The sequence below is a fragment of the Malaclemys terrapin genome, chromosome 10 (assembly GCF_027887155.1).
Source record: "Malaclemys terrapin pileata isolate rMalTer1 chromosome 10, rMalTer1.hap1, whole genome shotgun sequence".
NCBI lineage: Eukaryota > Metazoa > Chordata > Testudines > Emydidae > Malaclemys > Malaclemys terrapin.
The window spans coordinates 34,232,532-34,257,002 of record NC_071514.1 but is presented as its reverse complement, the minus strand read 5'-3'; the positions used below and the strand labels follow the sequence as shown (position 1 = coordinate 34,257,002).

Sequence of the window (24,471 nt, the reverse complement as noted above, 5' to 3'; positions counted from 1 at the left end):
TGCACTCAGCCCCCATGCATTTACTATAGCTCTGGACATTTAAAAGTAAGCATGAAGCAGACTAAATGAAATTTGTATGTGGTGAGACAGAAGTTATTCAAGCCATCTCTTATTTATGGTGGTACAGCCCATGGTGCTTGCTTACTCTGAAATCTATTCACAGGAATATGTCTTGTGAATATTTTTCTATTTTTGAAAAAGTGCAGTGTGTTAATTTACATTAGAGATAAGAAGGTGATGCTTCTTCTGTACCTTCTGGGGACTGTTCTCTTGCTGCAAATATATTTGCCTTACACTTTAAAGAAAAACAGTTACTTGACTTAGAATTTGGCTTCTTTAACATAAAGGAAGCAAACTTCCTGTTTCTGTAACATAAAGGGCACAATTAAGTGATAAGAAATAGTGCAGGCAGGCAGGCAGACAACATAGAAGGCCATAATTTAATGGTTCAGCAATCTGACAGCTTATATTATATCAATACAAGTGTACTAAAGAAAAAAAAAACAGTAGACTTTCTACAGTAACATGCAACACTGAGCATTGTAATAATGGGGGCAGTAAAGATCAGAGGATTGCCTGTTGCATTCCAGTATTAGAGGGGTAGCCGTGTTAGTCTGGATCCGTAAAAAGCGACAAAGAGTCCTGTGGCACCTTATAGACTAACAGACCTATTGGAGCATAAGCTTTCGTGGGTGAATACCCACTTCATCAGACATCTGACAAAGTGGGTATTCACCCACAAAAGCTTATGCTCCAATAGGTCTGTTAGTCTATAAGGTACCACAGGACTCTTTGTCGCTTGTTGCATTCCAGTACTTCTGAGGAATGTACTTCTGCATTCCTTTGCTCTCTCTCATTTTTGGCTGCATTCTGCACTGCACATGGACAATTGGCACAGGTACAGCAGGTGACTTAAGTGTTAAAGCACCATTTAATAATGCAGATGATTTTGGAACTACCATCTCAGTAAAGATTCTCTGATGAGGAGTTTGGAAAGCATCTCATACAGCGCACTACTGAGCCACAAGAAGTCTTGGGAGAACATTGTCTTGCTAATTAGCATTAATGGAAATTCTGCATGTGCCTGAGGCGAGGAGAACAGACTCACTAAAAGCACATATGGTCCAGTTACCCACAACATCATAAACAATTTAGACTAAGCTCTGTGGAGTTATTCTTCATTTCCAGCTGTGTAGCTAAAAGCAGGATTTAGTTCAGAGATACAGTATTTTGAGTTAAGTTAGCACTAGTGCACCCTGACACTAAGCTATGGGATTTCTTACATATGTCCCTCAAATGGGATGAGAGCTCTCCCATACACTGGTCCGGATGAATAGGATGTATTAATCCCAGTACGCATTTTATAGGTTCTTTAGAAAGTATAAACAATATTTCATATAACAAAACCATATGATACAAATCAAGGAATTCACTGCATTAATCCAAGGAAATAAGAAGGTTTTTCTTTCTGGTTAGTACATTTCCATATTAGCCAGGGGCTTATTTTGCTTCTTTTCTCTAGTTGAATATTTCTTCACTCTGGATAATTAAGAGACAGAGAGATTAAATTAGCGCAACCGTTCCATTGTAGGTTCATTCTCTTTTCCAAACAATGCATATGTTTAACACTGTCCCCTATTTGTCACATTGTTTTACACAAGCCAACAGAAACCTATCCGGCTCCCCTTGAAATCAAGAGGGATTGTCATTAACTTTGATAGCACCATGATTTGGCCTGCTCTACCTCTTATAAAAAGTATGCGAGGCTGAGAGTGTTATGCCAATAGCACACTCAGGGGTCAGGAGTCAGTTAGTGGAGATGTTTACAGGTAAAATAAATACACTGGGGATGAATGTGGGCTAAAGATATAACGCTGCTGCAAAACTCTTGTTTCTCCAGCTTCTTCTATATTTTATTTTGAAGCACCAAAACAAAGTCAATTAAGTCTGATTTGTTTTTTTTTTTTAAAAAGCAAGCTTGAATGTGGATCTTGGTATGAATCAAATGCTTGAACTCTAGCAATTTATTAGTTCAAATTTTCCTTGTTTCAACAGGTTTGCTTCACAAGTAGAAAAATATAGGAGCAAGAAATACCACCGCAGGACTACCCATCCCATAGACTGTGTAGCCTAATGAATTAAGGCCAGATCCTCAATGGTATTTAGCCTGCTAACTTCCACTGAAATCAATGGAAGTTAGCAGCCTAAATACCTTTGAGGTTCTGAGCCTAAGTGTCCCCTCTCTTAATGATCCAGTATTTAAACCCAGTTAATGTTGTACTCACATTAAAAAATCCCCTTCCTGTCAACTAGATAATACAGTTGACCACTTTCTGAACATTATCTAATCCAAATTATTTCATATGTAAATAACAAGGCAAGTGGGAAATAGAACAGTTCAGCCATACAAAGACATTGGGGTAGATCTGCAGATGCTGTAAATCGTCATAGCTCTACTGAAGTAAATTTATTATTTACTGAAGTCAATGACACTATGACAATTCACACCGTGGAGGATCTATAAGCACAGCCACACTGGAAGAGTATCAAACATTGGAACAAGATAAAATGAGACCCACCTCCTGCTTGTATCAGTTTGGGTTTATGAACCCCAGGAAGATGCCAAACTATCCACAGTTGCATTTTAACTTGCCATGTGAAAGCTCACTCTAATAACATAGCTTTCCTTATAGCTATCACTACCTCATTTGATTTCCTCCCATGCTTTTTTAAACTACGAAAAGTTTTTAGATTATGTTCATTTTATAATACATGTGCTAGTCTCGATGAGTGTGGAAACAGAGATTGAGATTGAGCCACCACCCACCTCCAAAGTGAAGGTGAGTTTTTATCCCCTTGGAGAAAAGTCACTGGATTTACAATAACACATACAATATCCACAGTCCCAAACACCTGTATTGAATGGAATGCATAAGTCTTACATTTTCTGAATGAAAATGGTGAGTGCAGATACTAAGATAACTGCTGCAGTACATCCCACAGTGATTCCAAGCACCAAGCCTGCAGGAAAATCAGTGCATGGTTAACTGGAGAGAATAGATGTCTTGTGTCTTTACATTTTGTTTCACCAATGACAGAGACAGAACAGAAGACTGAATGTCTGAGAAAGCAGCCAGATTGTGTTGGTTTCCACTGCTGCCTGTGCACCAGTAGCTTCAGGGCAGAGCTGGTGACAGTGCCACCGCTCTACGAATGACTTCGTCTTGTGTTACTTCTGCTGATGACAGAAGCAGCCCTTCTATATCCGATTCCTCCAGTACATTGGATACACTTTCTTTGGTACCTTATTGCACATCAGGTGCCCTGTCCACAGTAGGTGGACAGTACAAGAACTATCACCTGTCAATTTACCCCATGGAAAGGCAGGTCAGTGCTGAGCCATAAGCCCAAAAATTTTGACTTGTGCTAGAGTGGGCAGCCATGGTATTAACTGGCAGCAGCAACAAGGAAGTTATTCATGTTCTGGAACCTAAAGATGCGATTGGTCCCCTCCATTGCCCTGGTAAAGGGGAAGAACACCACCACAGCATGCTTCCCTCCCTCTGAATATGGAGTTGGATCTCAGAGGGAGGGAGCCTAGCCAAGGAGCAGCCATGGCCTGCAGCATGTTCTCCTCAGGACCTGGTGTATTTCTGATGGAGTAATGGATTGAATAGGGTGGCAGATGTGAACGGGAGTTACTACTGCTGGAGATGGGTCTAGCATTCAGCTTGTGGAGGGGAAAAGGGAGAGACTGGCCCATGGCAGCAAAGATCTTATGGAAGCCTTGTGGCCCTGGTGTAGACCGGTCCTCAGAGAGTAGGCCAGAAGGAAAGAACATCCTCTGGAATATATAGGGGGCATGTAGGAGGGATGCTCCACTTTTCCCACAGATCCTCAGATTCCATGAGATTTGCAGACTTCTCTCTCCCCACTCCATGAGGCTGTGTATCCCTCCACTCAGAGGGAGAATGTGGTTCTGCCTTTCCCCCCACCCAGGTTTGACTTTAAGATGGGAACATCAGAGCATCTCATATTATCCAACAAGAGGCAAATCCTCCGCCTGACTCCACAGCTGTGAAGATGCCCATAGCACTGGAAGCAGTGGGGTGGGAATACCAGAGGTATGCGTGGGGAGTACGATCACCCTGCATAGCACAGCAGTTCTGCAGAGGGGCCCTGCCTGGTAGTGGACCAGTCAGCAAGGGTGATGATCAGCTAGGAGCAGGTCATCTGTGGGGGACACAGCAGCCTGGGCGAGAGGATTCCTCCCTTCTGGGGGTTGAGCAGAGGGTTTACCCCCAAGCATATCAGATTAAATAACCTGCATCCCTGAAACAGTGCTTCTCTTTGGGTTTCTCTGCAACCCCTCAACTCCCTTGAGAATGCTATCTCAGCTTCCCAAGACCTCAGCTCTGGATCCCAGCATGATTCTGTTGGTTGTGTATATTCCCATGAGCGCGTACAGCAGTTCAGCGTCAAACAATATGAAAAGCAGAAAGTTGGAAGGATCAAAACAGACTAAACAAAAGATCTGCATTAGAATATCCCAAAGCCCAGTGGTCAGGACACTCACCTGAAGATGGCAGATCCCCATTCAAATCCAGTTTCCAACTCAGGCAGAGGGGGACCTAAACTGACCGTCTCCTACATCCTGGGTGAGTACCCTAACTAGGCTAAAGATTATAAGGGAGCTCCTCTTTCCCTACCCCCTGCCCACAGGCCATTTTGTTTTGGGCTTTGTGAGCCACTTAAGAGGCTGACTGCCTAACTTCCCCCAGTTTGTGGGCTGCCACCAGAGCTAGCCTGCAGTCTGGTCTTGGCACCTATCTCTGAGAAGAACAGGGCTTAGCACACACACCCTTCTGGTCAGCATCTCCCATTGGGTACCTTAAGCGGCTCCCTCTCTAGCATCACACTCTCAGGTGCCTAGCTCTTCCCATTCATTGTATAGAGCACCGAGGCGTCTAATTCAGACTATGTGGATTGCAGTGTTGTTTCTCTGATTTTCTAGGTGCCATGACACTCAGCGTTCCAATGCCTACGTCCCTTCCTGGATCTGAGCCAAACCAACCAGGCAAATGGGTCAATTGTTTTTAAATGGCCTTTGTTAATTTAGTGGGATGATATTTATGATTAATATTTATGAATTTTAACCTGCGTCTGTCCCTTCAATGTAATGTAATTTCAATTAAGTTGTTCCACTGACATAGTGGGAAAGTAATAGGAGACCATTAGAGCTTACTGGAATGATTGGCTACCATTGCAATTCATTACTTTTAGAATAAAATAATCCAAGTAATAACTGCTTCAGATAGCATTGACTGGTGAATTACTATTAAATAAAAAGGTATCAGCTTACCTACATCAGGCCCTTCATCTTCCTTTCCTGTTTGTTCACACGCAGGAGCTAAAAGCACATACATGACCACACATTGGTCTTTGGCATTATGATAATGAATTCAGTGTTATTTTTAGCTTCCTTTTTCATTGCAACCCCAATTCAATAAAGCACTTTAAGCACATGCTTTACTCACTTGCTTATGTGCTTTCCTGAATTGTGGTGTTTTTGAATAAAACAGAAAAGCTAAAGAAGTTTCTTCATTAGCTCGAATGTAGCCAGACTGATAGCTTGTAGAGCAGCCTTTAGTGGTCAAGGTAAGTTACAAATGCTTGAGCAAGTTTGATTACATCCAGCAGAGAGCAGTGGTGTACACAAGTTATCAAATACATGAAATTGTAAAAGGCCAATTTTAATGTCACACAATGGGTATGCTTGTAATGCAGTCTCTTTGTCTATTTAAAAATATCCACTTTGAGTGTTTGGAAGAAGGAAGTGTTACAAGTGACTTGTCAATAGAGGAATAAAATGTGGATTGCTGGGGAGAATCTGACTAGGAAGATTAGCTGTACATGATCTCTGGAATGCTGATAACAAGGAATTCAGATTAAAATCATCCTTTATGTTTTATACAAAGAATAAACATGAAACTTCTGTAAGAATACCATCTGATTGAGAGCTGGATCCGACCATCCTTATTCAGATTGTAAGGTAACAGTTTGAAAGTAACAGTCTAATTAAAATGATGGCTAAAAAAATCCTATGGGAGCTATGCACAGGGTGCATTTCTCTTTAGAATGTGGCCCTAAGAATCAGTGCTACAGCATAAAAACATCTGCTGAGCATAGCAGAACACAATTCGTACCCAACTTAAAGACCTACGCATAATGTTCTGCTATAGAATATGTGCAGACAGCTACCATGGACTTCAACAGGAGCCATCCATGAATATCTAAAGCCAGAATTGGCTAAGTTGGTAGCACTCTGCATATTCAGGGTATTTATACTAAAAGAAGTAAAATACACAAAGGTCAGCTTCATGATTGTTAATGTCAGTTGTGTTTTTCAGCAATAAGAGAGAGAGAGACAGACACTACGTCTCTGAGAAGCACAGGTAACTTTGGCAATAAAAGGATATGAGGGATAAGCAGCAGCCACACTGACAAGTCATGTTTTGTCGCTAGTGTTATTTATTGCGTAGGCAGTTCCAAGGATGGCCACCTGAGGTCAGTCAAGGTGTCGGCTCTCTAATACTTACATACAAAACAAATATTAGAGGACCTTAAGGTTGTAAAATCAGGAACTCAAACAAAATTAATTTAGGCCCCCGTGCATATGCATTATAATACAGTTTTAATTACATGATCTCATGCCATATTCCACAGGAGTCCTGCCTCATTCAGTGCACAGGATGAATGTTACTCAATTAATCAAGATTGTGTAGGGAATTGTGCTGTTGTCTGTAAGACTATTGGCCTCGTTGCTGTAGAAAGTTTGAAGGCGGGGGACTGCAGGAAGAAAAAGGAGGGTCTCCTGGTTAAGGCAGTTGAATGCTGCCCTGGAGAAGTGGATTCTACCCCTGCCTCTGGCACAGATTTCTATGTGATACTGGGCAAGTCATGTAAACCAAGTTTTCATAGATGGCCATTAAGTGTTCTTTATTTATAGATGCCCAACTTGAGACATCTGGGGTCTGATTTGCAGAAGTGTCAAGCACCCACAACTGCAGCTGAAGTCAATAGCAGCTGTGCTCTGAACATATAAAGTGATAAATATTCTGAAAAAATCAGGCTCTAGGCATCTCAAACTGAGCATCCAAAATTAGAAGATACTGGACAATTTTGGTCTTCACCTCTCTGTGCCTCAGTTTCCCATCTGTACAATGGAGAGAATACCTTTCTACTTCACAGGGGTGTGTGTGTGTGTGTGTGTTAAGATAAGTTTATTAATATTTGTGAAGCACTCATATATGACAGAGATGAGTATAATAAAAAAAATGATGCAATTAATTCTTTGCCTCAGGTCACCGTCCCATGCTGCACTGAATAAACGCCTGGCTTGGACAATTTCAATGTAAACAGTTAAAGTTTGTCCAAGTTATCAGCACCTGAAAATGGGGTTTTATAATGGAACATATTAGGCAACTGTAGCTATTTGCAGTGCTACCAGCTCTGCCTAAAGCAAGTCACACCTAATCAGGACAGTGGGTAATGGACCTTTAGATGCCCACATCTCTATGTGAAAGCACCATAGAGTGCACTGTACATACCCTGAGCACACTTCCGGCAACATGTTGTCTCATTAACAAATCTATTTCCATTTCCTGCACAACCTCCATAAATGAAGGGCCTACACTTCTTCAGCACATGATCAAAATACCACAACAAGTAGGTCCCTTTACAATGTCCAAGATCCTTCTCCAAGAGGCAAACACGGTCTGTATGAAGAACAAAAGGTTAAAATAAGAACGTTGGAGATGAAGCAACTCTGAATTAGCCTAATCTGTTTTCTTTCGTTCTGATCTGCTTAGCACCATACAGTAATTTAAAATACAGGATTTCACACACAAAACCGCTGAATTCAAAGTGATATGATCAGTTTCTACTGACCAACATATACTGTAATAAAGTCCCTTAACTACAATGCATTCCTCAGCCAATCTCATCCTCAAATGTCTGCATAGAGGGGCTCTTCAGTGTTTCTCCGGAAGATTATCAAGTCTGGGCTCTAGCAGACTAGTTTGTTATCAATAAGAAAGCCAGGGTTACCTATCATAGATATACTAAGAGGATAAGATATACAACATATTTGATTAGCTTAATGGCAGGTGTATAATGGGCCAAAGTCTACTCAGTTACACCCATTAGTTCAATGAGGTTGCACAGGTAACCAAGGGCATAACTTACTCCTGTGTGTTAGTAGGAACCAATTCCTCTATGACATGTGGTGTAGGACTTGAAAGTCTCATATCCTGGCCCAGACTTCTTGCACATACACAGCAGTGTGGAGTAGTAGATAGGACAGTGACCTAGAACCCAAGAGCTCTGGGTTCTGTTCTTGACTCTGCCACTGATCTGGTGTGACCTTGGGAAAATCACTTCATGGGGGAGTATTCTAGTTTTAAGATTTTAAATTCTCTGGGGTATGAACTGTCTCATGTGTTTATATAGCAAGTCCCTGATCTCAGCTGAGACTTCTTGGTGAAATTATAATATATAACAGTGTATGGGCGGGGGGGGGAGAGGAGGAGCTATTTTCCTTCAGATCAAGCCAGCGGTGTTATATATTTTAGGAAAGAAAGGCTGAGACCGTTGAGTGAGTGACACATCGAGTTCAGAATGTCTATCCCTGGTTAAGAATCTAAGCCTAATGCACTTAAAGAGTATTACACATGATTTCTTGGTGGTATCACCAACAAATGCTTTATAACAGCTTTTTTGAATTATAATGTTATAAGTCACAGCCCCTTTTCAAGAAGAGGAAAAGCTTTCAATAAAAAACTTGTGTGATCATGTTCTTATTTTTGTAAATTTAAATGCTAATTTTAAAGCTACCGATCCAAGGCTCTTGGCCGTCTAATACATCACTAATACAATGAAATCCCAGCAGCTTTACAGTAATCACTCAGCAGCTCAGCCAGCCAGCCACCTACAGGAGCTCCCCCTCTACCCTCCCCCTGTATTGTTGTAGGAAGTACATACTCAGAGCCCTCTCCAGAAACCCCATCAAACAAATGCAGAGCACCCAAAGGGTCACCAAGTTCAGGCCATTTTGGACCAATGAGGGAGCAAGTTTCAGAATCCTGGAACCCTCACAAAGCGTGCCCTGCCAGCTACCCCCTCTTTTATAAAAAGGGGGGTCCAGCTGACTGCAGTTGTTGCAGTATTCAGATTTAAGAACACACAAAGTAAAGAGACAATTGATGCTTTCTTGGATAGATTATTTCCACCCCAGTTCCCTATGTGTATTTCCAGGGGGCACCCTGACACAAAGTAAGGTAATTTCAAAGCCCAGAATTGATCCCCTTCATTCCCCCTCTTTATACTGTAGCTCTGAATGAAACTATCTGAATTTCCACTCCATGGGTTTAATGGTTTTCCTATAACACTCTGAGGTGGGTCCCTTCCATTCCAAGTGGCTTATTCTCAGTGGTGATGACATTTTTTGCAGCATTACAATTGTAATAGCCTAATAAGGATTCTCACAGTTGTAGAATATGTACATAGTCCCATAGTGAAAAAAGCTGTATTTATTCTAAACTCAAATTCAAGTATGTATCGGAGATCTACAGAGCAATTGTATTCCTGTAAATGTGACACAAGAAACAGATTGGAATTAAGGTAACCTGATCAAAATTGCTTATTATGGACAGGATCCATACAGGTTGGATAACACAAAAGATTCTCTAGAAAGAGTGGGACTCAGCGTTCTGCTGACATGGTCTATGGCAGAGTTGGAATTATAGACCAGATCCTCAGCTGGTATAAACTGATGTAGTTCTACTTACTTCAATAGAGCTATACACTGATTTACACCAGCTGAAGATCTTGTTCTATTTGTTTTAAACCACATTGAAAGATTGTTTTCCTCTCCTTCATACTGGTAACTCAGGGTGACTAAAGGCACAATGTGATGATGTGCCACTCTTAGAAGAAATTTGACCTTTCCCATGATTTGTGTTTTGCCCAGAGTGACAGTTCTTTCCTGCCCTTGACAACACCTCAAAACTTTGAGACAACTGTCGAAACATACCTGATTTTGTCATTTCTGAGCATATCTGCAAAATACAATCCCTAGAATGGACATTTTTAAAGGCTACTTTGAGATCTTGGGTAATTGGTGATGTGAGCTCAGAGAATTGGATGCCTCCTTCAGAGGCAAACACATTCATTCTCACACTTCCACAGCACAACCTGGATAAGGAAATAATAATCTTTACCAGGGCTTTGGAGCTGTGCTCCAGCTCTGCTCCAGCTCCAGGCAAAAACCTGCAGCTCCACTGCTCCGCGCTCCAGCTCCGGGCTCTGCTCCAAAGCCCTGGATTCTTTAGTACCTTCATATAAGAAACTCTTCAGAGCAACCATGTAATTGGCAGGACAGTGTCAAGAATTATAATTGTGAAGATAAGCAGTACAAATTTGCTCCAAACTTGAGCCCTGAAGGAAGGCAGATGAATTCAAAGGCACTGATCCCATAGAGCACATTCTGGTAGCAGCAGTACTTACAGCTGCAGGAGAAATTAGCAATAGTGGAGCACTGTGTACAGCAGACAAGACAAGGAACTACAATCTCTTTTCCAGCTGCAGAAAAGGAGCTTTGGGGGAAGAAATTAAATCCTAGGCAGACATTCACAAGATCTCCCAAAGGCCTTGCCTATCTGGGCCTGTATTACAGATTTTACATTAAAATGATCTCAAGGATTCCAGCAGAAGTCTTTTTGAACAACTAAAGTATTTCCCTTGTAGTATTTGCAACCCAAACCTTGCTTCATCTTCGGTCATGCATTAGCACAATGCTGCAGAGTATAAACAAAGGAGAAAGTGACTATATATTTCACTCAGTTTGCGTAAAGAAAACAGAAAAGAGTAAATGAAATAAGCCATCTCCATTTTTTAAAAAAGTCTCCAGTTTTAATTACCTAAGATGTTATTCATAACTGGTAAGGAATTCTTTTAAACTGAAAGTTCTCCTATGTTTTGCAGTTTTACATACCAGTCTAATCAATTGTTAAACTGCCCATCTTCCTCTATGCCACAGTGTGAGTGACATCAGGGTGAAAGCCAACAGGGTTATTTCCTTTAACTAGCTTTAGGGCTTGCTAACACTTACAGTAACTGCTTATGTAAATTTCATGTGACAGTCTCTTCAAACGCAATCTTGCAAGTAAAATCATGGTTGTGTACTCATGCTTCTAACACTATTAAGTGTTCAGGAGTATTCATTACATCCTTTCATTGGTCAAAATAGATCATTGTCTATCTAGCACAGGGGTTCTCAAACTGGGGGTCGGGACCCCTCAGGGGGTCAAGAGGTTATTATATGGGGGGGTCACGAGCTGTAAGCCTGCACCCCAAACCCCGCTTTGCATCCAACATTTATAATAGTGTTAAATATATTTTAAAAAGTGTTTTTAATTTATAAGGGGGGGTTGCACTCGGAGGCTTGCTATGTGAAAGGAGTCACCAGCACAAAAGTTTGAGAACCACTGATCTAGCGCAACTGATTTCATTCCACTATGACTACAGCATTATGAACATGTTTGGTCTAAAGATTTTGGAGAGGGCTAGTTAAGTAAGCTTGGGTGTATTAAACAAACAAAAAAAGCCTGACTCATTTTACATAAAGTGCACTGGGGATACAGATATGCATCCGAAGAAGTGGGCTGTAGTCCACGAAAGCTTATGCTCTAATAAATTTGTTAGTCTCTAAGGTGTTCTTCTTTTTGCGGATACAGACTAACACGGCTGCTACTCTGAAACCTGGGGATACAGAGAAGAACTCTTAGGTTCTCACAAACCTCCTGCTGAAGTGGAACCCAACACCGTCCATTAGACTGAAACATTTGGCACTCATGCTGTGTTGGAGTTAACCAAATCAGTCAATCAGAGAACAAAACCACAAGGAAAATGTAAAGGAGCTCTTAAGTAATTTAGGAGCCCAAGTCCCAGTTAGCTAACTAAGTCACATGGGGAAAAACACAAAGCATGAACTTTTGCATTGAAAATATTGAATACTCAAACTGTTTTCAAGTTTTAGATTTTCCTCCCTCCATGAATAGCTTATGAACAACTTTAAGTGAAATAGAGATGAACACTTCATAATCTATCTGCAAAATTCAACTAATAAATGATGTGTTACAAATTATTTGCTTGTTGCTAGTATATACCAAAGCATTTAGAGTAGAAATAGAAAGAATGGAATGAAAACAACAGAAGGGAAATTTAGGCTGAGTCTCAGGGGGGAAAAGAACAAGTCTCCTAATAGCAAGATCTAGTAGGCTATGGAAGAGACTTCCAGAGGAAGTGGTGGATGAAACCTTGTCCAATCTATTTATATATGTCCCAAGCCAAGCGCTAGAAAACATACTGCCAGGAACCATCCTGCACTGGTAGTGAGATAGACAGGGTGAACTAATGGGTCTTTTTCAGCCCTAATTTCTGTTTGTACAGTACACAGCAGTAGAAGCATGGCAGCTGTTTCTGTGTCTGTAAATTGTAACTGTACACAGACTGTATCATTTCCCCCCCTACATTAAACAAGTATGTTTGTAGCCAAAATATTCTGCATGGTATTTCTCCTGCACTCTTTGTTGTAAGCCCCAAGGCATTTGCCTCTGTGCTGCACATACTCAATTCTAGCTTTGTTTAAATAACTCTCCACTGTTCCCTGCATATATCTGATCCTAGTGCCACTTCGCTCTACTGGACGTATATGAACAAACAGGTTTGATGGCTCAGAACACTTTTGTCCTGGTCAGTTTCTATTCTAACGTTGTGAGCAAGCATCTCTGGGCAAAATGCCTCACTGTTCGCAGGGCTAGCACAAGGCCCTTAACTTAGGATGGGCTGAAATGAGACTTGCCTGGTAATTGGGGGGCATTTCACCCTGGGATAGTTGAGAGGGAATCCTAATTCATACACTCATAGACTTGTCCATGGGACAGACAAATGGGAGATTTCCTGGGACTTATCCTTGCAACATTCCTAGTTCCTTCTCCTTTACTGGATGCAAAGTAATATTTCAAGCTCAGTTGTTCCCAGTGTTCAGCTGCAATCTGAATACAAAAGGCAGAACTGGCTCAAACTCCCTTTCCCCCAGGCCTCTGCCTGTTTCTAGTACTGAAGTAGGCCTTTTGAAGGTTTGTTTCCAGTTCCAGATGGAACTGGAAGAAGAAATGGTAAAAGACAGCAGGAGGAAGGGGTGGTTATTAGGATTTTTCACCTGCTCTGAAGTGGGAAACCATGGGAGTCTCCTGAGAAACTACGGTATGTTCTTCATTAGTTTCCCAAAGCAGTTCAGATAAGCACCCATACTTTTGGTTGCTTATATACACAGCAAACCCAAACTCTGAACTGACTGACAATATCCAAATGAGAATAAATCAGCCACCAATTTACAGGGCCTTAAATAGAGACCTTCTGTGGAGTGCTGGAGAATGACCCAACACCTCATATCCACAGCCCTTAACTTTTAGACGCAGAGAAGGACCCAAGTCATAGTTTGGATCTGGACTTGCTTTAAACACTAAAAATAATGTCCAAGACACCCAGATGTAATTCTAGTAGTTAAGGTGGTGAAATCTTGCCAGGGGGAGAGGATCAGGAAGTTACAGTATTTAGTATGAGCTGAATTTTTAATGTTATGAAATACTTTAAAGGCTGGAATTTACTACTAGCACCTTGAGGAATGTAGTGTTACCTCATAGGACAGAACTAAACTAAACTGAAAGACTAGTAAAAAAAACAACCCAGAGTTATCTCCATCAAACATTTGACAGTTTATGTAATAAGGCTGAAGAGCCAGAGAAGTGTTTCCTATTTCAGGGTTGGCAATATTCAGTTTGGCACCAGTTACATATCTAAGAGCCAACATCTCATAATCTTGCAGAGCTAAAAAGAGGAGTTTTTCTATGACTGTAAAGGGGAGATCCCCAAACTGTCCAGTAGAACATACAGCACTTGCTTCTAGCCAGCTCTGAGATACCAGACTTCAAATCATGTCCAGGAAAACCATCTTTAGGAAATTTTAACAGATTTTTAAATATGTACTGACTATAATTTCTCTCCTTCTGAGTCCTACACAGTTAGACTCAGGGTCAATATTGCAGGAATTTCAGTGGCCATCAGGGATCTCCTCCTCCAGCTGGCAGTAGTATACAAAGCACACGTCATCTTGTTTCAGGAAATACATACTACCACTACCACTCAACAGTCAATCCCTGTCTTTGCTGTTGTGTCCCACCTCCATTACAGGGATATTGCCTGTACCTAGGATGGCATCCTACGTCAAGGAAGGCATTCCAGCAACTCCAGTCTCATCATCGGGTCCAAATGATATAATAGAATGTCAGGCTATAAAAGTGAAGGACCTGACCCTTATCAATGTTTACAAACCTCCATCTGCCAACTGGCCAATTCCTCTCCTCCCCACTTTCTCAGGACCTTCAGTCTACTGTGGCAATTTTAACTTGTACCGTTCCCACTGGGGATACACTGATGATGATGTGGATGGAGTAAAGCTAGAGGAGTGAGTGTTGATGGTCAACCTGCAGCTTCTTTATGATCCTAAGCAGCCATCACTTTCCATAGCAACAGATGGGCTTTGGGTTCTTCTCCTGACTTTGCCTCTTCTACTATTAGAAGAAGCTATGCTGAGAATGGAAAAGTCAAAATAAAGGCCAATCTGACTTACCATCATCCGGATAGATTTGTTCACCTAACGTAGAGCATCTCTTCATACACTGCCTGTCAGTGAAGAAGCGATTCCCATTCCCACCAGCACCGTTGTATGCAAATGGTTTACAGCGATCCGTGGTTTTATCATAGTAGAGTCGGATCCCAATCTTGTCTCCACGTATCCCTTCATCCACTGGCTCATTACATACTGCTCCAGGAAACATCAAAATGGAAAGCATGTTACTCACAGACAAAGTCTACCTAGTAATATTTACAATGGCAAGAGGTGCTAGTTTATTCTGCTGTAATTTCCCCATTTGGCCTGATAATGTTCTTATTGCTACACTGAAGTGCCATTTTAAGTCTGCTTGCCCAGTGTTCTTGCTGAGAGCGACCTCATGGTAGAACTCTTACCAAGGTGTAGCCATTGCCCCAAGGGGTGTAGGGTGTGGCATGAGGAAGAATCTCCTGTGGAGAGGCTGCAACACCATTCCAAAAGCTGCTTCAACCCAACAGCTGCACCGCCAACACATTCCCTTCCCTGAAGGAGTGAGGGCCAGAATATTTAGACTGTCTAAATCACTTTGCTTTGAAATTTCTAATGATAAAAAATAAGCAGAATAAATTTTGTAAATGCATTTTGTAGAAAAGTTTTTAAAAAAACAGTCATCTTTCAGGCCTTCAGACAGGAAAAAGGCACTAACTCAATTTCTCCTCTCCCCCCTTTTGCTGGTCACCTTTAGAGACTAAAAGCTATGACAGTAGCTTCTTTCATGTTAGTTTTTAGAGCCAACCCTGTTAACAAACAGCCAAAAACCAAACAAGCTTTTTATATCTCACTCCAAAGCTAACAAAATACCAATTCACTGTGCTGGCTGGACCACAGCTTGCTTTGAATTTCTGCACCAGTGGAAACTGTTCTACAAGTCTGACATTGGGGTAACCTATTTTAACCATCCAGTAGTGACTTAAAGCACAGGTTCCTATCAGTCTCAACCCAAAAGACTAAGTGGTTAGTAAACATGGAGTTGGGTAAGGGTTAATAGCTATCCGTCTGGTTCCATTTTAAAATATACCATTAGCTCAGATGATGGGCAGCTGACACCAGTGAGTCACATCAGACAACTTAAAGATATTTTGGAAGAAGCTGCAGAGTAGTTTGTTTGCAATCACAAGCAGACTGTTTAGTTCTTTGCTTTTGTTTTGCATTCGAGGAAGAGATGCATAGAAATTAACGAGCAATATTTCCCTGTTCTTTTGGCTTTTTTATTTGATTATGGGAAAACATATGATTATGAGCATATGATTATGGGAAAACATAAAGCAGTCAGAGCATAAGACTTTGCACAGCAATGTAGACCCTCCAGGAGGAGTCAAGGTTATTTGGGGACAGATTATACCCATCCATTGCCTGGTAATGCTAGAGGGGAGAACACAAGACGACAATATCTGCTCCCTCTAGGGCTATGTCTACACTACTGTGGTAAGTCGTCCTACTGTAAGTTGACGTACCTTAGGTCGAGTTACCACGGGGTCTACACCGCGGGAGGTCGACGGGAAAAAATCTCCCATCGACTTACCTTACTCTTCTCATCGGGGGTAGAGTACAGAGGTCAATTGCAGAGCGACCTGCAGTCGATTTGGCGGGTCTTTACTCGACCTGCTAAATCGATCACCGGTGGATTGAGCTCAGAGTGTCAATCCCAGCTGTAGTGTAGACCTGAAAGGGTCAGGTATAGTCAGTCTCTGTGCTCTGATTCTATCAGCACAAGCTGACCAGAGGAAGGATGGAATGGGACGGTGAAGTCATTGTCATTGTCCCACCCCATTCCTTTTGCACTGGCTAATGGTGCTGGCCAGCTGCAGAGAGGGAAGTACACTGCATCAGTGAACATTACCTCTAATGTACAGACAGGGAATTGAGGCAGACGTCAAGAGTCAGCGGCAACGTCAGGAGCTGAAATCTAGAATCCTGCAAGATGAAGAGCCCTGAGCCATCATTCTTTGTTGTGCAGGCCAGGGTCAAACTGTAATTGCCTTAAAGACTCCGCTCCTCTTGGAAAAGCTCAGTCTGAACATAGCTCTTGGCTACCCATGAGCCAGTAACATGAAGCAAGCTGATGGGAACAGGCCCTGCCAGTTGACAAGGACCCTGTGCTCAGCGTAGGTCATGAGGCACTGATTAGTGATATTGGTTTGTTGTTACCCTCACACACATTTCTGAGTCAACGGCCGGCCCTCATTGCTGCTCCTTCTCTCACTTCAATTGCCCACAATGGCTACTCAGGCGTGGGTAAGAGCTGCACTTACCACTGCAGCCCCCTGGATAATAATCCTACCAATGACCACTATGCACATAATCTGCCATTACTTGTATGGCCTTGCTACTCTCTGTGCACCCCTGTCATGCACCCCTCTTGCTCCAGCCCTCAGAACATGCAGGCAGAGTGGCCTGCACACTTCACAGAGTTCATTGCTCTGAGAAGTTGCTGAATACTTGTGCTTTGGCTCGCTGCCTACCTCAATCAAGCGCGGTCTGAACCGACCTTGTGTGCTGAAACACCCTCTTCATAATACAAGACCTAAGTCTGCCTGCGCACACAGTCTCCTACTCAGCTCTCAGAGCCAACACAACAAGCACATCCTGTGAATGAAGCAGATGGAGCAGAGACACTGCCGGGAGGCCAGTGACAAAAATGATCCTGTTATTATAGGAGTTATTTATGGAGGGATCCAGAATCAATACAAAGTACAGTGAGAAAAATGCTGTGTTCCGTTTTTAGCAGGAAGCCTTACTAAACAGTACCTCTCGCTTCTTGGCTTGCTTACTGTCTGGCTCCCTTTTTATCCAGGCTAAATGGCTTTCCGATGTATACAGCCAGGACAACTATAGTGATTTACCATTGCACACCTATTATTTGGTTTCTATCTAAAGCTGACGTGAGAGCTCCATGCATTTACACTCAAGGGACTGCTGGAAAGGTCCCTTCACTTTCTCAGAAAATTTGCTGTTGCCACCGTGGAAGAATAATTCCCCCACCCACATCTCACCCACTTCTCCACATGTACAAAGAACCCTGTTAGTCACAGCACTGACCACAGAACGGCTCCCTCCTTCAAGATTAGTTTGTTATTTCACCATTTCTCTACTATGAAACTGCCAATAATCTAGGCTCTCATTTATGCCTTCTTCACTTGGTGGCAGACACCACTGTTTGATAGCTAGCCAGAAGGCTTGACAGAGAAGACTATTTTTAGTACCCAAACCCTGCTGTGCACCCTTCATACTACCAGCACCCAGCATCCCATGGGAACTCAGATGCTCAACTCCACTCTGAGTACAGTGAAGGATCCTCATTAAGATAAACCAGAAAACTAATTTTGGTTCCAAATAAGAGGGTGACCCTAAATCAAGCTGACATGGGACATTCACAAGCTGCCATGAAAGACCAGGTGTGGGGCCAATCAGGGCCGGTGCAACCTATTAGGCGATGGGCACTAGCATTTGGGGGGTGGCATTTTCTTCGGCGGCAACCACAGCGGCCAGATCTTCGGCCGCCCTGGTCGTCATCAGCATTTAGGCAGAGGGAGCTGGGGCAGGGGGGCACGGGGAGGGCCGCCTGCAGCAAGTAAGGGGGGGGGCAGCACGCAGGGGAACTCCCCGCCCCAGCTCACCTCTGCTCCACCTCCTCCCCTGAGCACGCCACCCCACTCTGCTTCTCTCCCTCCCAGGCTTGCGGCACCAAACAGCTGATTGGCACTGCAAGCCTGGGAGGTGGGAGAAGTGGAGCAGCGACGGCGTGCTCAGGGAGGAGGCGGAGCAGAGGTGAGCTAGGGTGGGGAGCTGCCGCACAGCTCCCTGGGCGGGGGAAAGGGCACCTCAGAGTGTAGGGGGGTGGGGAGCTGCTGCGGGGGCAGCGCCTCAGGGCGGGGGGGACGGGGAGCTGCCACAGGGCTCGGGGAAGGCGCAAGGTGGAAGTTTCACCTAGGGCATGAAACATCCTTGCAACGGCCCTGGGGCCAATGTTTGGATGAGGACTACAGACAAAGAGGACGTTAATAGGGTTAATATTACTATTTTTCATCAAGCTGCTTTACAAACAGCAACTCATTAATCCCCACACATCCCTTGTGGGGGGAGGAAATCAGTCCATTTTACAGAAGTGGAATGGACACCAATTTCCTCTTTGGCCTTGGACCTGTCACTTTAACCTCTCTGCTGACAGGACATTTGTAAAGATTAGTGAATGTTTATGAAGTACTCTGAAGACAATGGGGGAGGAGACAGGTAGACAAAAAGCATATCATCATACTGTGCTCTTAACAAATCCCCTTGCATCAGTTAAACTGGGATACAGTGACATGCAGCAGGACTTGATTTTTTAACTTGCAGAAACTGAAAACACTGGGGAAATGTTTCTCATAACACCAAAAAACAAGATTTGAGAGAAGTAAAGCTTTGTAGAGAAGAAACTTTCAGGGGAGCAGTACCTCTTGCATTCTTATTCTGCTCTGCTACTGACTTCCTTGGAGGAAGCCACTTAACCTCTCTGCCCTATTGTCCCCGTGTTACAATAGGAAACACTTACCTCTCACACGTGTAAAGGTTAATCAGTTCATGTTTGAGAAGAGCTTTGAAGATGGAAAGTGTGAGATAAAGGCAGAATATTGCATTCTAAACTCATTACCCACAATTTCTTATCACATCGCCTACCACTCATAACTTATAGCAGGTCCTAGGCTGAATGCCAGATGGGATTTGCTTTGAGATACCCATGCGCTTGCAGATGTTCTTACACCTCATCTTAACCTGTTTGGTGCTGGTTTCCCCTCACATGATGTCATTTGAAACAGACATTTAATCGAGACTAAAGTACAGTTCAACTTATATCAGGTAAACTCTGACATTTAAATAATTTAAACCAGCAGAGATTTTAATTAATGAATAGACTTCTGTCATAATTACAAGGTTCAGCTGTGGCACAATCACATTTTTAATTTCCTAGCTAGATATTTGCTCTTATCTTTATATTGTCAGTTCTTTGCAATCTAAATGGAGTCCAGAATGTCAATGAGTTCACTTCAGCAAGGCTGAAAGAGGAGCAAGGAGAAATGGATTAAGTAAGAGGCTTAAGAAGGCAAGAGTCTGAACAGAGAGGAACCTTAGAATGCTTTGTGTGAAATACCCAGAAATGTCTGTAGGAATGTGGTGACAACACCTTTCTGCCAGCTACAAACTAAAGGTAAATGGAACTTCTGATAAACATAATCAGATGTTCACACAAATGATCCATTCAGACTTCCATAGCAATTGAAAGTCTACGCCATACATTCAGAGCTGGATTGTTTGTCTAACCCATCCTTTATCATCTCAGTGGGTCAAAGATCTGTTTATGGTGAACAGTAATGTACAGACAGTGACTATGTTATGCTGTATTGAACACACACACAACATCATTAAAATCACCTAGTGCAGAGGGTAATAAACCCAGCATACAGAAGGAAAGTAAATCAAGTCTCCAACCAAAGCCTTGTCTGTTTAAGTATGGCTGCACATAAGGTGAAGCTAATCCACTGTGCTGAACATCTTGTGTTCACTCCCACCAGCCTCCGGACAGATCAGGGGTTTGATCATGCAGCATTTCTCAGGCAACTCATCCTTGCACAAAGGAGCCATTCAATTGAAGTCAAAGGATAAATGTCCTTAATACAAAAATAGCATTATTACTCACAAATGCTTAACATGTCAGTGACACAAATAACTCAACCAATGGAGAGCAACATAAGGAAGGCCCTTCCACCAGCCACATCTCTTAAAACTTGACGGCTGGCAGGCAACTAGTAAGTGTAGATTCATTGTCGGTGCATGTCTCCAACCATTTTGGAGTATCTGTCTTTCAAGAAATTGTAGGCTGCTTGAAATAAAGGTCTTGAGCATGTCCTCTTCCTGTTGTGAGACTAAGGGCTAGACCAACCAAGGGATTTACATGCCTAACTGCCACCTTACGCACCTAACTCCAAAATTTAGATCCTCAAAACCCCACATAGCCCTATAGGCACCAAAATTTCTGCCCATAGGCATGTGCAAAGCCACCTAACTCCTGACACCTCTAAGCAGCTCCGTGCCTAACTCTTGCCTGAGCCCCAGTGGCCTTCTCAAATGAGGTATTACCCCACATTTAGATGGCGGTGGTAGTCTCTCTCTCCCTGTCTCTCCTCTTGAAGCTGTTCCACTTTGTATGAAAAGCTTAAATATTCAGTGCGCCACTGAGAGAATGATAACGACTATGTAAGCCTAGCTGTTAGGGCATTCACCTGGGAGATCCATGTTCAAGTCCCTGCTCCAGCGAATATCTAAATAATTTATAATTTAGATGAGCTTCAACAAGAGAGCTTAAGAGAGCCACACCCCAGCCTATCACATAGCTCAGTGGTTAGGGCCACAGAAAGTTGGCGCCGGTGGGTGGTTGCGCCCCCCTGCCCCCAGCCCAGCGCCGACTCCGCCTCCTCCCTGCCACTATTGGACCCCTCCCCAAATCCCTGCCCTGGCCCCACCTCTTCCCCGAGCGTGCCATGTTCCTCCTACTCCCAGCACTTGCTGCGCGAAACAGCTGGCATGAAACACGTGGGAGAAGCCAGACAATCACGATGCTCTCAAATAAACTCACACAGGAAAATGATAAAAGACAAAAATATCACACCACCTGTGGGTGAACACTTTTCACAAAGCAATCACTCTATATCTGACCTATCAGTCCTCATCCTCAAAGGAAACCTGCACAACACTTTCAAGAGACAAGCATGGGAGTTTAAATTCATAACTTTGCTAGAAACTAAATATCATGGACTGAATACAGACACTGGATTTATGGCTTATTACAACAATCCATAACCCACTAACCCGCCCCAAACTACTCCCTTCCTATGACTGGAGAGGTGTTAACGGGCCACTTCACCGTGAAATATGTCCTAACTATTTATGCTCAACAATCTATTCCATCTTGTGTTTAGCTGTGACATTCTGAGTAAGGGCTTGTCTACACTTAAAATGCTGCGCCAATGCATCTCTGTGCCACTACAGCACTTCAAGAAAGACACTATCTGTGCCAACAGGAGGGCTTTTTCTGTTGGCATAGGTAATCTACCTCCCCAAGAGGCAATAACTATGTCACTCTCCCATCAACGTAGTGCTGTCTACACCAGTATTTAGGTCAGCATAACTGCGTCGCTCAGCAGTGTGGAAAATCCATACTGTCTGGAACTCAAGACTAATAGCAGACAGGTACAAAACCAAGCACTGTACTCTGTATCTTTATATAGAGTCACATGGGATGGGAAAAAAGTGTAGACAAGTGGTTCATTATACATATTGCAGCTGAGGAGCAATGAGCATATTTAAAACAATCAAGTCAAGCACCACATGCAGAACAATCCTACAGCAAAGTAAAAGGTGGCCTCAGATTAAATCTAGAGGACTATTTTTTTAAAAAATTGGGCATGCATTAGCATAAAATTCTACATGAAAGTATTGCAATTCTGCATACAATTCAGTGTGTGATTTCCATCATTTGCTGGTTTGGATGAATATTTTATATACCTAACACTTACATCTTCAAAACTGTAAATGAAACTTCACCAAGCTATTGTCAAAAAGAAACCTAGTGAAAATCTTAATTTGGGTGTATTTCTTGCAAGATAAATGTTAGACATGTTAAATATGAACAACAACGCACCTGGATTATGCACTTTTAGTCAAAACTTGAGCAGGCTCCAAGTATTTGATGCAGATCTATTATTTTGTAGTCATGCAAGTGGCAATGTATTGTATCCATGACAATACAATACTGGACTGGATAAGTAACATTACGTATATTTCTCAAGCCATCTTTTCCTAAAACTGATCACAACTCATGTGAAAAGAAACAAATCCAAAAACACTTGGCACACATCCCTAATCTCATTTGAAATATTCTGCTAGACAGCCATGAAATGGTGTTTACTGGAGAGAATAATAATTCCTTGTATTTATGTAACACTAGTTAAAGAGGTGACCACAGCATGCTTATACTTGTGACGGGGAAGATGGAAAGTATATTATGCTATGGACACTTCATAAAAAAATGTCAGAAGGCAGGTGAAAAGTAACTTCTGAAAAGGGAATTTGAGGGAGGCAGCATGTAATTTACAGGTGGGGATTTGGCCAGGGCATTGGATTTTTCAATTCCTTCCGAAAAGCTCCATAACCATGTAGTCTACAATGACCAATGGTCAGCACCTTGGTGTTGTACATCATACAAAATAAAAAGGTATGTTAAAGAAAGTAGCTCTCTTACCTTCCAGTCTTGCTGATGTAAAGAAAACAAGGCAAATACAAAATAAAACCACAGTGAGCGCAATTTTACAGCTGTTCATTGTGCTTCTGGACCCACATATCCCCCCCTTGCCTTGGAAAACACACTATCTACTGTCCACACTGCTTATCTGAAAGTGCAAAGTTCACTTCAAAGATCAATCTTTTTGCCAATCATAATGCAACAGGCACTAATCATTAATAGCTAGCTAGCTATTGTAAAGAACTCTTACGTTTCTTGATCCATTCCTTCTGATAAATAAAATTGACACCCCCTCTCCTCCCAGCTTGTTTGCTTTACAGTAGACTCTTCTGCCCAGAAACATAGAGGCTCATTGATCAGGGCCGGCTTTAGAAAGTGCGGGGCCCAATTCGAACAGTTTCGACGGGGCCCCGGCAGGGATCACTAAAAAAAAACTACGTAAAAAAAACACGTGGGGCTTGTACTCATCGGGCGGCGCTCCTAGTCTTCGGCGGTGGGTCCTTCACTCGCGCTGGGTTTTCGGCGGCACTGAAGGACCTGCTGCCGAAGACCCGGAGCGAGTGAAGGACCCGCTCCGAAGTGCCGCCGAAGACCCAGAGCGTCACCAGGTGAGTAAAAATTAAAAAGGAGCCTCTAGCCAGGGAAGGGATTCTCGGCCACTTCTTTCTCCCCTCCCCCCCGGCAGCCCTGCCACTGGGCGTGGGGCCCTCTTAGGCGCGGGGCCCGATTCGGGGGAATTGGTGGAATTGGCCTAAAGCCGGCCCTGTCATTGATAAAGAGTTTTCTGGGAGAACCTTCATCCTGATCTAGTCATTCATTCTGCTAAGGTGGCAAGAATCACAGTGACCAAATATACCTTGCACCCAGGAGGACTGGACCATCACTTTTCCAGAGACTGAAAAAAGCAACAGAGGGTCCTGTGGCACCTTTGAGACTAACAGAAGTACTGGGAGCATAAGCTTTCGTGGGTAAGAACCTCACTTCTTCAGGCTTGCATCTGAAGAAGTGAGGTTCTTACCCACGAAAGCTTATGCTCCCAGTACTTCTGTTAGTCTCAAAGGTGCCACAGGACCCTCTGTTGCTTTTTACAGATTCAGACTAACACGGCTACCCCTTTGATACCAGAGACTGAAGTTATAGCCGCCCCTCATGCACTGGCTGATAGGAATAATAGAAGTTACTGCTGAAAACTTACCCAGTTCCAGTTGAGAATTGGGTTTTGGAAGACAGCAATACTGTAGGTCTATTGGCTCCTCAAGCTACTGGTCCTCCACTAGAAACCAAATGCAAGATTCAAATTGAATCTACTGGAATTCCTATTAAAAGTCAGTTCCATCTGTAATTGCTCTTCATCCCCTCTGGAATTATGTTTCTGGGCTTCTCTTGTGTGGCTGCGAGATGT

General features: G+C 42.9%; 1 protein-coding gene across 2 annotated transcripts; it reads right to left on the bottom strand.

The window, feature by feature from the left end:
• Window positions 1-1,408: 1,408 nt before the first annotated feature.
• LOC128843887 (kunitz-type serine protease inhibitor bitisilin-3-like) lies at window positions 1,409-23,184 on the bottom strand. Of its 2 annotated transcripts, XM_054041007.1 has the most exons (6): window positions 23,070-23,184; window positions 14,753-14,944; window positions 7,611-7,778; window positions 5,363-5,410; window positions 2,943-3,021; window positions 1,409-1,539 (listed from the first exon to the last, which is right to left on the bottom strand). In XM_054041007.1, exons 1-6 carry the CDS (start codon window positions 23,146-23,148, stop codon window positions 1,473-1,475), a joined length of 633 nt encoding a protein of 210 aa, XP_053896982.1. In that variant the 5' UTR covers window positions 23,149-23,184; the 3' UTR covers window positions 1,409-1,472. The 2 variants fall into 2 exon arrangements, with proteins under 2 accessions (XP_053896982.1, XP_053896983.1); XM_054041008.1 differs by lacking the exon at window positions 2,943-3,021.
• Between the last annotated feature and the right edge of the window lie 1,287 nt (window positions 23,185-24,471).